Raw genomic sequence first — 14304 nt, forward strand, 5'->3', positions numbered from 1 at the left:
AGGCCAGGGACACTTAATTGTTTTTCTTCCTCATCTGCTTTTGATGGTCTCATGCAGATGGCACAAAAAATTCCCAGCGAATAAAGCACGTTTCAGTAGCCTTTAATACACTTCATCAATTTCACTAACACCAGACTTATTCACCAAACTCCATTCAAGACACAGGGCAACAATACAGCAAGTAACCTACCAAGCATCCTTTACCAGGCCAGCCAGGCTTGCCCTTCAGCCAACAACCCAGCAAGCAAGAAAACACTGTTCAACTGCTGGAAGAAAGAGACAAGAAAGGTGCTCCAGTCCCAACCAAACCAATCATGTGCTGGCACACAACTTTCTCAACTTGAGGTCCAAAAAGCAGATGAAAGCCATACAGTAGGACCCAATACATTACTGTAAATATAAAGTCTTCACAATTGCCATGTACAGAATTCAGTTCAGGTCCTACCAGGACTCATCTATACACCAGGAATCATCTTCCTTTCCAACAGAGCAAGCCTCTCCTCTAGTTTAGAAGAGGACAGTGTTTTGGATCACTGTAGCACCAGGTCCAACTGCTGCTTTTCTTTGACACTGTGAACTCCTGGACCTGACCCTGTCACATGCCATGCAAAACCTTCCACCAGCTGTCTCTGACAACTGCACCGAAGGCTGGGTAATGGCCACTGACCTCCAGAAATCACCATCACAGGACATGGAATGTTTCTCTTGTGGAGGGTCTCAAAGCCACAGCTGCCAACTCCCAAGTCCTTCAAGGACAGAAGAGTGCAGGGGAAGGACACACAACCTATCTACAAGTCTGTAAATATCCCATGAGCTCAGTAACTGTGTTGAACCCGTCATTCTACACATTAGCTATTCCCAAAGGCAATCCAGAAATACTCGTCAAGTGTTGTTACTGCAATAGGGTCATCCTGTGTCTGTGGATCTGCTGTGGTAAGTCAAGTTACAAGACCACCCTGATTTTGAGCTTCCTAATTATCTGCAATACTGACACCAAGTTCCCTTGAAGCATCTCTCCTGTAAGTTACATGTAGAGTGACCACAAACACTTAGTACCAACACCGCATGTTGATCAACCAGGAGCACAGCTGGACCCCACAGTCAGGATGGCCTGACACAGTCCCCACCTCACATCTACAAACCCTTCCACATGGCACAGCTAAGTGCACCCTGGCAGAGATGTTACACACCTTGTGTTAGTTTGGAACTGCCCCAAAGAAATCCAGAGCTTACCCTAAACTGATGCAGATGTTGACATCCTCAAAATCCCCTGACACTTCCAGGATGACCAGAAGAAAAATCCACCTCACAGGACCCTCTTCAGGATCTAAAGGTGTATTAACCAGCTCTAGGTCTAAGGCAGGTTTGCCATAAGGGACTTAGCTCTGCAGCCAGACCCGTGAAAATCCACCCTTCTCAGAGCCACAAAAAACAGTAAGAGAACTCAAATGAACACAGTACAAGAGCAAGACTCCATGCATTGAGCCCCTATATGGATTTCCAGTATGGCACAGCCCCATCAGGGCCCACAGGCAAGTCTCTGTGTGAATGGCACTAACATACTGGTTGAGCTAGGCAGGGCTGAATGAACTGGGACAGCTGGTTAGCTGTATGCAAACACAAGTATGGAGTTTGCATATCCATCACAGCTTCTGGAAAAAGCTTCAGTTTGAGAAGCTGCTGCTCCCTGGGGCCAACCAGGCAGCAGCCATCAGCACTGCAGCAACTTTCTCCCTGCCCTGATGGCATCAGGCCACCAAGCCAAGGTTGTCACCTGCTGCTGACATTGCTCTGGCTGTCAACAACAGCAGCACAGCACAATGCACTGTACTGGGGACAGCCTATTTGCTTGCAGGCCATGAGACACGAAAACACCATGAGCAGGTAGTCAGAGTAATGCTGAGGGAAAGAGTTGAAGCCCAGGCAGGGGAGGTTACTGTGCTAACACCAGCTTCCCTGCTATAACAATCCATGCACAGCCAAAGCTCCTGAAACACAGACCCCTCTGGCAGACTCTCAGTGTTCCCAGAACCAGCCTGTAGCCACCAGCAAACAAGGAAAAGTCCACAAACTCTGCTACTCAGACCCAGAACTCCCAGCCTATCACAGAGACAGCTGCCAGCGATCAGAGGGGCCACGTAGCAAATAAATTCCTCTCCAAACCCTAGGGGCAGGTCAAAAACCAGCAGAGGAAAGACCTTCCCACACAGCAGCCAGCGACAGCTCTTCCAGAAACAGCTTTGCTCCAAGTCATGTGAGGAAGCCTTTCTCACTTCAGCTTCTGTCTTCAGCCAGGACCAGAAGGACAGACTCCCACTGTAGCAACTCAGTCACTGCTCACGCTGCACCCTCTTTTCCCCATCTCTAACATCCTAAAAAATTTTAGTCAACAAGACACAAGAACAAATACCCCAGCGAGGAGATAATCACCACAAAGGATTTCTGGAGCAGGGTACCCAAATGTGCTTCTGCTGCCTTCCATAGCTAGCTGTGACTGAAAAAACAACACCTCTGGTATGTCCCCTTTAATAAATAACTGATAGAACAACCACAGCAGTCCCAACCCTCCACTGAGATACAGAATTACAGAGCACAGGAAGGTCAGCGCCAGGCATCTCTGCCTGCCAAAGCCTCCCGAGAGTTCCAGCCCATTCCTGGATGGGTTTAATATTAGTGCTACAGTAGTAACAACATAGCAATGGAAACAAGTGAAACCAAGAGCTTTGGGGCTCAGGGAAACACTAATGCTTCAGCTCTGTGAGCTAATGCAGTCCTCAGAGACCACAGCCCAAAAGCTCACACTCTCTCCTAAGGCCACCATGGCATTACACAGATAAGCACATGGACAAAGCAGACAAAGTCACAGAGATTAGACTAATTCCCCTATTTGTACCTTATTGAAACGCCTTCCAAAAAGCCTTTACAAAAGGATTTGGTCCAAAAATTTCCAACGGCAGCCACCAGCGGGATTAAGTTTTACTTAACTTGCCAGCTGCTGCCTAACAAGCCAGCACCAGTGGGACAAACAGTAACACAGCCACGTGGTGCCACATCCCCCTTCTGGAAAACAACAATCCATCCAGCACAGGTCAGAAGGGCAGGCTCTGAATAACAAACAAGGGATGGAGAGAGGAGGAAATCAATAGGAAACACCAAAAACACACAGCCCTGACTGCTGCTTCATCAGATGTGCAACACGATGCAAAGTTGGTGCAACATGAAGGCAATTTCCTGCAGACTCAGTATCTGCTGTGCTCTGCAAGCCCAGCTCCTCTTCATGGGCATTTTCACAGATCAAATATCTTAAACCACAACATTGTTCTATCTATTTGGATGCAGTCAAGGGTGGAGAAGTAGCAATTCATTACAGCAGGTACCCTCAGCTCAGAACAGTTCAGCAACTGCCATGCAGACATGGAAGAGGCTTCCCACCCCTGTAAGTACACTGAGCTCAAAAAGGACTTCAGGAATTTCAACTATGCTCCCTACACCTCTACATATACAGCTTTCAAGTGTAGATGAAGGGCCTGATGCCCACCCTGACAGAGGACTGAAGCCAAACCCATGTGTGCAGCAGGAAAACTGCAGGAGAAACCAGATTTTCTTTGCTTATATTCACAGACCCTTCTTTCCTGAGCATCCCCACTTGCACAGGGTTGGGTGGCAGCCTCCACCTTGAAGAATTCACACTGCTAGGAGACCAGGTGAAGAAATCACAGGAGAAAGAAGCCAGGAGCATGATGGAGAAGAGGAACTTACTGAAAGCTCAGTCCTCCAAGCACATTGACCTTGGGCTCAGGGACCATCTACCTCCACCCCTGCACACCAGCATCTTCCTTCTCAGAGTCCATCATGAAATGCAGCCTCCCCAGCAACATCCTCCTCTCACTGCAGCCATGCAGGAAGGAACATCACTGCTTACACTACCACCCAAAGACCCAGTACCCACCTTGCGGGTGAGCCAATGTCTGGGATTTGGAAATGGCAAAGATTAAATTCTAGAGCTCACTTTAGAAAAAAGATGTATCTCAGCAGGAACCAGAAAACTGAGCAGTGGGGCCACAACTATCATATCATAACAACAAAAAATGCTCAGGTTGTGACCCAAATTATGGTGGTTTATGAGCCACATTTTTTTTGGCATTTTGCCTTGATCTCCAAGACTGAACCATGCAGGAGCACAGCTGTACCAGAGCCGGGGCACACTGATTTACTTTGCAGCAATTTCTGAGACATCAAGGTAAGTTTTTGCTCTGTACAGGAATTTGGAGGACCAGAGGCCTCTACATTATTTCAGAACAGTGAACTGCACCAAAACAGCTGCATTCACATGGCTGAGTAAAGGTTTCTTGACCTTTCTTTCTTTTTTTCAGAAATGACAAAAGAGGCTAAAAATTAAGAAACATTCCCATCAAACACATAACTGAAAACAATGCCTTTCCAAGAAAAATGCTGGCTTCAACATGACACTGTATTTTGGGAGAAAATACATTCAGTCAAAAAAAATTTCTGACCAGTTCTGGCTGCAAACTAGTTCAATAGCTGTTATAAAGCTTCATTGTTTGCATAGGACACACAAGGCCTTAGGGAAATTAGTCTGCAGCCTGATTTGGCTAACTTGGCTTTCTGAACACCACCCCTGGGCAAAGAAACCAGGCTGTGACTGCCATCCATGTGGCCTTCAGAGCACAGCTCCAACCACAACTGAGGACGCCGGACACCTACAGAGACAGCAATAGCTGGGTCTGAGCAGCGGGACACACAGGGCCAGGCACAGACAATACAACCCAGGGAAGCAGGGAATATTGTCAACCAACCATCTCCATCTTCACCTCAACCCTGGCACTGCTGTAGCCCCCACCACCACAACACTTGGAAAGGGCCTCCAGCAGCAGCTCCAGCCAGAATCAGCTCTGGTGTCCATGGGCCACCCCAGGCACGGGCAGCATTACAGGAACTCCCCACCACAAATGCAGACAGTGGTTAGCAGCTCTCTGCCAAATCCTCAGCAGCTCAGGAGACAGAGGCACAGGCTGCACTAACCTACATGCAAAATGTCTGCACTATCTGCTGGTGGGCCCTTGCTAACCAGGGCAGCTCCCCTCACAGCAGGCATGGAAACACATCCTCTGGAGCACAACAGATGGGCTGCTGTGGCCTTTCATGTGTAAAGTGCTCCTCTCCACATGGAATGGACAGGGACTGACTAGAAACTGGAAAAAAGTGATGGCCACCTTCCAGTAGGGCCAGTGCTGTCACTAGACCACCACAAAGGATGTGAGCATGCAAGGGAGTTTTGTAGGCCCTTTCACTCACAAAATTCTTGCCAACCTCTCTCAGCATGAAATTCATGCTGACATGGAAGCAGTCTCTATCAGGGGGCATGGGACAGGCAAAGGTCTTCTGGAGACAGCAAAAGTTTCCAATTAAAAATAAATTTTAAAAAGTTCCCAAAATCAAAATAAAACAACTCCCCCAACACATGCTACAAAGAGCTGGCAGGAAAGGCAGGGGCACCATGCCAGGGCTCACCACTGCTTAGAAACTGACACTGCTTATTAAGTTTAGGATCCCTTCCCCAGCTCCCAGCACTTCCAGCCAGAAGGACAGTCACCACTGGTATCAATTTCAAAAAGACCCTGCAATAAAAATAAATCACTCAGCCTTTCAGAGAGCATCAACGCGTTTCCTCATGCACATGTGCAGAGATGAGGCTGCCAAATACCAATGGCATCTGACCCCTGCACTGGGAATTCCCGCAGCGCCCGCTTTGTTCTGCCTCCAGAGCCCCATCCTAATCACTGCCTCATACCCAGCTTTGGTGAGCAGGTGATAATTAAGCAGGTCTGGATAAGATACTGGGCCAGTGATTAGCTGGATACCAATTTTCACTTCACAGCTGAGACCAAGGAATCACCACAGCTATGAAACTAGAATTGGAATGGAGACCTGCAAGAGGGAGAAACCAGCAGTAGCAGGAGGAGCAGTACCGTCCCACCATGTACCTCAAATCACTGGTGTTCTCCCAGCAATGCAGAACCAGTAGGATGGGGAGGGAGGAGTGCTCCCCTTGCAGAAGAATGGGGGCCCTTCTGCTCTCCAGTCTAGAAGAGGAGAGGTGGCCGAGTAAAGATAAGCAAAATGATCACCAAAGTGATTTCTTCACAGGCAAGAGAAATTTCAACTTTCAGCACTTCATAATTTATGGAAAGACAAGGCAGAATTTCAGACCAGGCGCTAAGGATTTACCTGGACACACAATTTGCACTCATTAAAATGCTCTGAGAAGTTTAGCTTAAACTTTAGCATGCCCCTGTGGAAACACATTTTGATCAATAGAGAACGAGCAGTATCAATAAGACACAGAAAACAAATTAAAAGAAATCACATTTTAGCTGATATAAGAATATTCTCAGAGTTGTACCAGATAAAAAGACAAATCTGTAGTTCAGCTGAGGCAAACAGGCACAATACCTGGCTGGTGAGAAGTCCACACTGCCCAGGTGCATTTCTCATGATGGACTTGGGTAGGAGACAACACTTTACACATGACTGAAGCCCACGTGCCAGCAAACAACAAACTACAGACCATCAGCGGGGTTGTTCCTCTCCCAACTGCACAGGTGCCCAAAAGAATTTACAGTTCTGTTCTTGCAGCACCTCTATGGAACTGAGAGCTCTGTCATGCTAAGAGACACACAAATGTTTGCCCAAGAAGCTCCCAGTGTCAAGTGGACAAGACAAAGCACAGTTGGAGATTTCATTTTATGGATTAAGGCAAAAAAAGGAAATTAAAAAGTCTGCTCAAAATCCCATGAAAAACCTGGGGGAGGTCTGATGGAGAATATGGATCTCAAAAGCAGTCACAGCACTGCACTGATCTAAGATGCTCTCCTGCTGATCAACACACAGCTCCTACCTGTGAAACACTGAATGAAAAGATTCAAGCTGCAGGAAGAAACCTTCCCTCTCTAATGAGTGCAGTGTTAGCAGCCAAGGGTAGTTCCACACTTCATGGTGAGACACATCCACACAAAGCATCTCCAGTCCAAGAAGAGTCCACCACACCTGTGCACTGCCATATTCACACCATCCCTCAGCTGACCTTCACGTGCCTCCACTTCTGGGATCAGCAGCACACAAAGCCAACAAGGGCACAAATATCTGCACCCTGTTATGTGCAGCTGCATCAGGAACAAAACCCTGCAGCCTTCCTTGCTGCTCACAACTCCTCTCCCCAGGACCAGGTGCAGGAATTCTTCTCATTTCTCCTCCTTGCCACCCAGAAGTGACACCACTATGGGGTCTTAATTATTTGAAGCTGAGAACTAGCTCCTGCCACAGCCTGACAACTCCACAGCCAGGGGAACCTCAGTTCATATTTCCAAGGAGATGTAAACACTGAAGCTGCTCCATCACTACTCTGATTCTCAGAGCAAACAAATATTAACAAGATAAACAAAAGAATGAAAAATCCCACACACCAAGACTGAGGCTGTAATACTGCCTTGGGGATGGGGTTAGCTGAAGGGAATACCAGACTGGAGATCCACAGCCTGGAATAAAAGGTGGAAGAGTGAGAAAGAGTCAGACTGGGCTACAGAGGTGAGAGGAAACATTGGAGATTCTGCTCCAGCTGGCTCTGGAAGATGAGATGTCTCCATTCCTAATAAGATGAGAGGAAAAGTTTGGTTTATGCCACAGGGATCCAGCAGAAGGTCCAAAGCAGAACCATGGGACCTGCAGGCCTCCTCCTCATGGATCAGCTGCCCTAAGGCCATCTACTTCTTCTCTCACTGAGGGGGCTTTGACCTGGGTCCTACTCCTGGACACTGCCCAGCTGAGAGACAGCAGCCCAGCACAAGCCAGACAGAAGGCACCCTGAGGGAATCCCCCCTGGGAAGGAGCTGAGAGGAACACATGTGTGTGAGAGAGAGAAATGCTTTTCCCTGTCACACAGCTTCTGAATGCCACCATTGTTAACCTCCAGTGTAGCTCTCACTAATTGCCCATGCATTTGCAGTCAAGCAGCCAAGGTGCCTCCTGCCCTTCTGTCTCTGACTCTCCCTGCAGGCCAATGGCTCACTTTCTCATGGACATCAATTACCAGGGATCATGAAATTTTGTGTGCTGCCTGGGGCTTCAGGGCTTCTCAAAGATAAGGCTGTGGCTGGACTGCTCTGGTTGTTCCCACCATGTTCCAGCCAACCACCAGCACATTCTTCAGCTCTCTGGAAAGCAGCAGAGACAGCTTTCCTGATGAAGCATCCATGGTGACAGTCTTGCTCTGTCTCTCAAACCCCAAGTCTTCCACATGCTGCTTCAACTCATTGCCCAGGACTTCTCCAAGGCACAGGCTGCCCACACACAGCCCCTGACCCCCTCTCAGCTGCACCTTCCCTTCCACAGCAGTTTATGCTTCCCAAACTGGTCACAACAAAAATCTCATCACATGCATTTCTGATCTTGTGGTGACTTCCTGAATGATTTTCCCCTCTCCCTGCTATCACCCACTATAACTCCCTATGCTGCTTTATCGCTGAGTTTTGTTAATCTATCATCTAGCTCCTCTTGTAGAACCTTAGAGAGGATGAAAAGGCACAGCACAAAACCTCACTGCCACCAGACCCCTCTTCCCAATACAAGATGCTATTTATTACTAAACTTTGTTTATAGCTGCGCACCCTCCCACCCACATGGCAATGTTTCATTCAAGACAAGTTTGAATTCACTTCAAGAACAACATTTCAAAGGATCCCAAAGCATTTGTTTACAAACAGCATGCATGGAGAATTCACTTCTCCCACCAATGAACGTGGTCCCCTCCGAGACAGGGAGAGGCAGCTGTTTCATAGCACCCAACGCTACTCAACAGCTGAGGGACAGGAAACGATCCACAGACAACTGATATTGCTGAGGAAATTTATGGAAAATGAGGGCTGCAGACCTCTATTTGCCAGGAGAGAATGGAGAAGCTTCTGAGGATTAAAGCTCTCCACTGGGTCAGGAGGAATTTAGGGAGGCAAAGCGTCCCAGACTGCGGTCAAAGGACTGACTCCAAATTTCAAGCCTCATCTGAAAGCTGGCACCTCCCAAACTAACGGGAACCTGGGCATTGGGATAATTTGGCTGAGGAGGGGAGAGCACCCCCTGCTGAGGCAGCCACACAGATCTCATCCAAGCCCCAAACAGGCCCAGCCCTGTTCAACATGGGGTACAAGCCAAAATCACAGCCTAGAGAGGTATTTGGTGCAGTGAGAAGACACTGGGAAGACTATAAAACTAAAAACACTTTGCAATCCCAGCTCTACACAAGACCTACTGTAAACACTAAATCTTCAAAGGAGGAAGGATCACACAACTCCTTCAAACACCAAAGTCCTAGGAATGGTAAAGGATCGCATGCTGTAGAAACCAAAAGGGCACCAGGATGGAAAAAGAGATCCTCAAAAAGGCTAAAGGAAAGTCAGCTGGAGGAAATCTGGACAAAGGGTCTTACAGGGAGCTGGCTTCACATGGTACTTGCTCCCCAGAACAGTAACCAACTTTAAGCAAGTAGGAGACAGCGGGGGCTGCCCAGAATACTGGTGAGTACAACATCCAAACAAGGGACAGAACACACCTCCTCACCTCCAAAGAGTTACCTGTGATGGGAGGAATCAAAGGGCATCACAAAAGAAGTGATGGAAACACCAGTGTCAGAAGACAGCTGCCCTGCAGGAGATGGGATATGGAGGCAGGGCTGCACCTCCTTCCATACCAGAGACTGAGCATGGGACATCTTTGAGGATGAGACATGTACATGGGTACAGTGGGTCTTGCACACACCCCTTGCTCAGAGAGCACGTGCAGAGCTCTCACTCCTTCTCCATGGAGGTAAGGGAGGAGAAAGCTGGTCTTCTCTACACGTTCTTCCAAAAAATGAGATGCAGAGGACAAAGCTGACAAAATGGATGTCCCTCCCCAAAATGGATGGTAGGAGAGCAAAACTGTCCCCAAATCCATTCCATGGAAAGGGCTGATGGAGGTGGGACTACCTCCACACCTTTTTGAAGGAGGGAGAAAGGGGCACTTTCCCCAGGCAGGCACAGTGGGAGATGCCCAGGCCCTTTTGGTGGGGAATGACAGTCCTGAGTTGGATACAACCTGGGGGTGAGACCCTGGACACCCCAATGTGGGCTGCATGGGAGACACCACCTCAGGCAAGGTGTTGGCCAAACATCCTGAGTAGGGGGAGAACGTAACCCTCAGATGGGGATGATGGTCTCCCCCAAGGTGCCTCTGGCAGCTGAAGCAGGGTATCACCAGCTCCCTCACCGAGGAGTTAGCATGGCGCAGCTTCCCCAGAGCTGATGCGGGATCCGAGGATGTGCGGCTGCCCCGGAGACAGCACCCAGGAACAACGAACCCAGAGAATGTGAACAGGGGGTATCACCACCAGCCCCCCACAGGTAAGGTCCTGGGGGGCACGGAGGGTGTGTCCGTCCACACAGAACCCAAGGGGGTCATTATCCCCATCCTCGCCAAGGAAAGGCAACGGGGATGGAGGATGGATCGGGGTCCCCCTCCCCGCGCCGGGCACAGAGGGGCACCTCCCCATCCCGGGGGTCCCGGCCCCACCGTCCCGGGGGCGCTCCCGGGGCCGAGCGGGCAGCAGCTCGCCGTGAGGGCGGCGCTCCCCAGCCACCCCCCCCGGCTCCCCGGGGAGGCCCATGGGGCCCGGGCTCCACGCGTGGCCCCGGGGGACCGGGCCCGGGCCCGCGCTCACCCGAAGTCGTCGTCCATAGACTTGAAGTAGAACTTGTAGTTGGGACGGTTGAGGAGCCCCTTGAAGTCGCCGAGGGTGACGCGCTCGGCCGGGATCGGCAGCTTCACCAGGTACGGCGTCTCCTGCTCGTCCAGGTGGTAAATGATCTTCGTCTCGGCCGCCGCCATGGCGCCCCTGCCCGGCCGCCAGGCCTCCGCCTCTGCCTCCGCCGCCTCCTCCGCCCCGGCCCGGACCCCCAGTCCCGGCCCGGCCCCCGCCCGCGCCCCGGCCCGGCTGCGGCCTCCGCACACCCGGTCCCCCCGCGCCCCTTGTTCTCCGGGTCGCAGCGCCGCCCGGCTGCACGGCGCAGGCTCGGCCCCGGCCGGCCCCGCCCCGCCCGCCATCCCGGCCCCGCCGGAACCGGAACCGGCGCCCGGTGGGGCCGCGGCGCGGGAGCCAGCGCGGGGCCCGCCATGGGCCGGGACCGGGCTCAGCGGGCAGCCCGCGAGTTTGGGCCCGGATCCCGCCATGATGCTGGCCCGCACCCTGCCCCCGCCCAGGTCCCGCATCCATAGGAGACCCCCCTTGGCGGGCACTGACCCTCTGATTCGGAACGGATCCCCCACATACCCCCATCCACCCCGCCACTGCTCTGCCCATGTGGGTGCACGGCCCCTGGGACTGCCCCACCCCAGCCCCATCGCCCGTAGGTGCCTTGGGATTTATGTTGCACATCCACATCCTCCTGTCCACAGCCTGGTACTCCCGGTGCACCCACATTCCCAAGGCCAGCTGGGAATATACCTCTCCCAGGCTCCCCGTCCCCACTCGGCTTTCACACCCCCTTTACACCCTCTGATGCTGCTTCACACACAGGGTCATTCCTGTGTCCCACAACCTCTGCTTCTGTCCACACCTCAGGCCTCCCCTTTTATCTCTGCAGCCCTAGTCCTTTATCACACACCTCCCAGTCTTCTCCATGCTCCTCATCCAGCTATGTGCCCCATGAGTACAGCTTACAAAACATGAGGCATATCCATCTCTACCCTATCCTCCCATGTACAGACCCCTTTGAGCTCCCGTACTGTTTCAGATGGCCACCACACACAGGGACTACCACTCACCCCAGCTCCTCTCCAGCTAAGGCTTCCCTCTGAACCCCTTGTCACCATCCAACAACTAACCCCAGTGCTCAAACCTTTTCCTCACTACGCAGACTCTTTCCTCTGCTCTTCATGAGACTCCTCTGTTCCATGTACCATGGCTTCATCAACTGGGCACCCTTTGGCTGTGTGTTTCTTCCCATCCCATCTCCCCAGACCCCAGCACATTCTCACCTACAATCATCAGCACTGTGATCCCAGCCCCTAGGACTTGCCTCTGTCCCACAGCAGTCTCAGGCTGTCCGGTTTCCCCTCTGCACACGTTGCCAGCACCCAGCAGGCACCAAGGAACCATCTCCCTCAGCAGCTTCCCGGAGTTGTGGCTGAGTGCAAAGCTGGGGTGGATGGAATTTTGGGAACACCCACCAACAGGAAGGGCAAGAACTGCCTTGCACCATCCTGTATTAGAAAGAAGAAACGCGGAGGAAGCACCACACCATGGGCCTGCACAGGGCATGAGACTAGATCAGCCCTCAGACTAGACTGCCCTGCCGTAGGAAAAGGAGCCAGAGAGATCCTGCAGGGAACAGGCAGGCTGAGCTAAATAAGCCCTCGAATGCAATAAAGAGTCCTGCAGGCATTGCTAGTAATTACCTGGGCAGCACTGCTAGACTGGGGGAAGAACCTGACATTAAACTGAAAAAAAAAAAAAAAATTCCAAGGAAGTCCTCAGGTAAGCAGAAGTTGTAGGAGGTCTGAGACTCTCCCATGTCTCCCATCAGCTCTTGGAAGATTGTAATTTCCTTATGCTCAGAGCTCTGTGGTAAAAGCTGGTGTACCTGGAATGAAGAATCCAGGTCAGGAATGGAAAAGTTTAGTTTAAGTTGCTTCTTCCTGTGTCTACCGTGACAGAGTTAAAATCCTTTTGCAACACCTCCTTGCCCCCAAAGCAGACGCATGTGAAAGAATCCTGGTGTGTCCCTGGCAGGGCCACTGTCTCACCACCTTCCAGCACAGCTGTGGATGCACCTCAGAGCCTGTATTGTACACATCAGACACTTTTGTTACCAAAAGACCAATTTTCAGTAGTGCTGAGCTCCCAAGGGAGCACATGCAGCTCAGGGGAGGGGTGCTACACCCCCGGGGTGGTAGTAGATGAAATCTCACTGCTACAGCTGCCTTTTCTTTTAAAACAAGCCAAGTGACTGAATAGACTCAATGATAGATCAGTTTCACTACTCACAGAGGCCTTGTGCTGTATGACTCATTGAATGGAAGAACACAGTGCCAAAGAAATTAGCAGGAGGGGATTGTGTTGTGCACTCCAAGGTCCACAAGGAAGAGTTTCTGAACTGCCTGTGGCTTATTTTTGCAATTATGGCAACTTAAAAATTGCAGCATTGATAAAATTGCTTCTTTACAGAGTACACAGGCTTCAGACATTTTAGTGCATCTTGGAACAGCCCAAAGCAGAGGTGGATGTAGTTGGGCTTTAAGCAAAACCAAATTATTATCTTCTTTTAGAAGGATTACTATTGTTAACTGAAGTTGTAGGTTTGATAGAGGAACACCAGGTTCCATCCATCCATCCATTCCTGTCATATGGGAAGGCAGACAAGTTGATTACTATAGCCTTAGGAAAATAAAGTACTTAACTGCTTACATTGCTCAGAGATGGGCAGCAATGATTCCACATTCAAAATTATTCTCAAAGGCATTTCTAGTCTTCCAAACAAAAACCCATATTGACTGAAGCAACAACAAAGCACCAAGCCCACCCTACATTTCAGCAATGGAATAAGTGTTCCTTTAAAAAGTACAACACGTATCAGTACATAAGGATGCTGCACCATGCCAGAACTCCACCTTGGAGAGTATCAAGTGTTCTAATTTGTTTTCTTTTTGCTACTCTATTCTTGGCATCTGTAAAACTACCCCACCACATACACCACCAATGCCTGAAGGATGTGGCCATAGAGCAACATTCTCCCCTTGGACTTTAACTCTCAGGTAAAAAGCAGCTCATACCACAGAGTTGGAGCAAAGGAGGAAGGAATGTGGAAAAAACAAAAGTGGAATTGTTACTTGGCAGAAATAATCAAGAACTTCTGGCAAAAAAGAGCCATTTACAACACTACATGTTAAATTTATTCTTAAGCCAATCTTTACCCTGTAAAAGGAAAAAATAATATTTGAGATGTCCAAGGAGATTTTAAAATTATCAAGTCTTGCAGCTGGTTTGTAAATGGTTTTTCTGTAGCTGCCTCTGCCAGTTCTCTGCCTCTGCCAGTTCTTATTTCCCAGCATCAGGAGGACACAATGCATGACGTATCAGCCAACATTCCTATAAATTCCCATAATGACAAATGATAACAGATTTCTTTGGATTTAAGGTTCATCTTTGCAACATAATTCTGTATAAAACCAAACCTCACCCACTCCAGGATTCCAAGT

The 14304-nt window shown here is 50.0% G+C and overlaps 1 protein-coding gene across 4 annotated transcripts in view; it reads right to left on the minus strand.

Moving 5' to 3' along the window:
• Positions 1-10990, minus strand: part of DVL3 (dishevelled segment polarity protein 3) — a 33514-nt gene extending 22524 nt beyond the window's left edge. For all 4 annotated transcript variants that reach the window (XM_059479643.1, XM_059479644.1, XM_059479641.1 and 1 more), the window contains exon 1: positions 10769-10990. In XM_059479643.1, coding sequence (XP_059335626.1) covers positions 10769-10935 — 167 coding nt within the window. In that variant the 5' untranslated portion in view covers positions 10936-10990. The remainder of the gene's footprint in view (positions 1-10768) is intronic.
• Between the last annotated feature and the right edge of the window lie 3314 nt (positions 10991-14304).

Source organism: Ammospiza nelsoni, chromosome 10 (assembly GCF_027579445.1).
Source record: "Ammospiza nelsoni isolate bAmmNel1 chromosome 10, bAmmNel1.pri, whole genome shotgun sequence".
In the NCBI taxonomy this organism is placed as follows: domain Eukaryota; kingdom Metazoa; phylum Chordata; class Aves; order Passeriformes; family Passerellidae; genus Ammospiza; species Ammospiza nelsoni.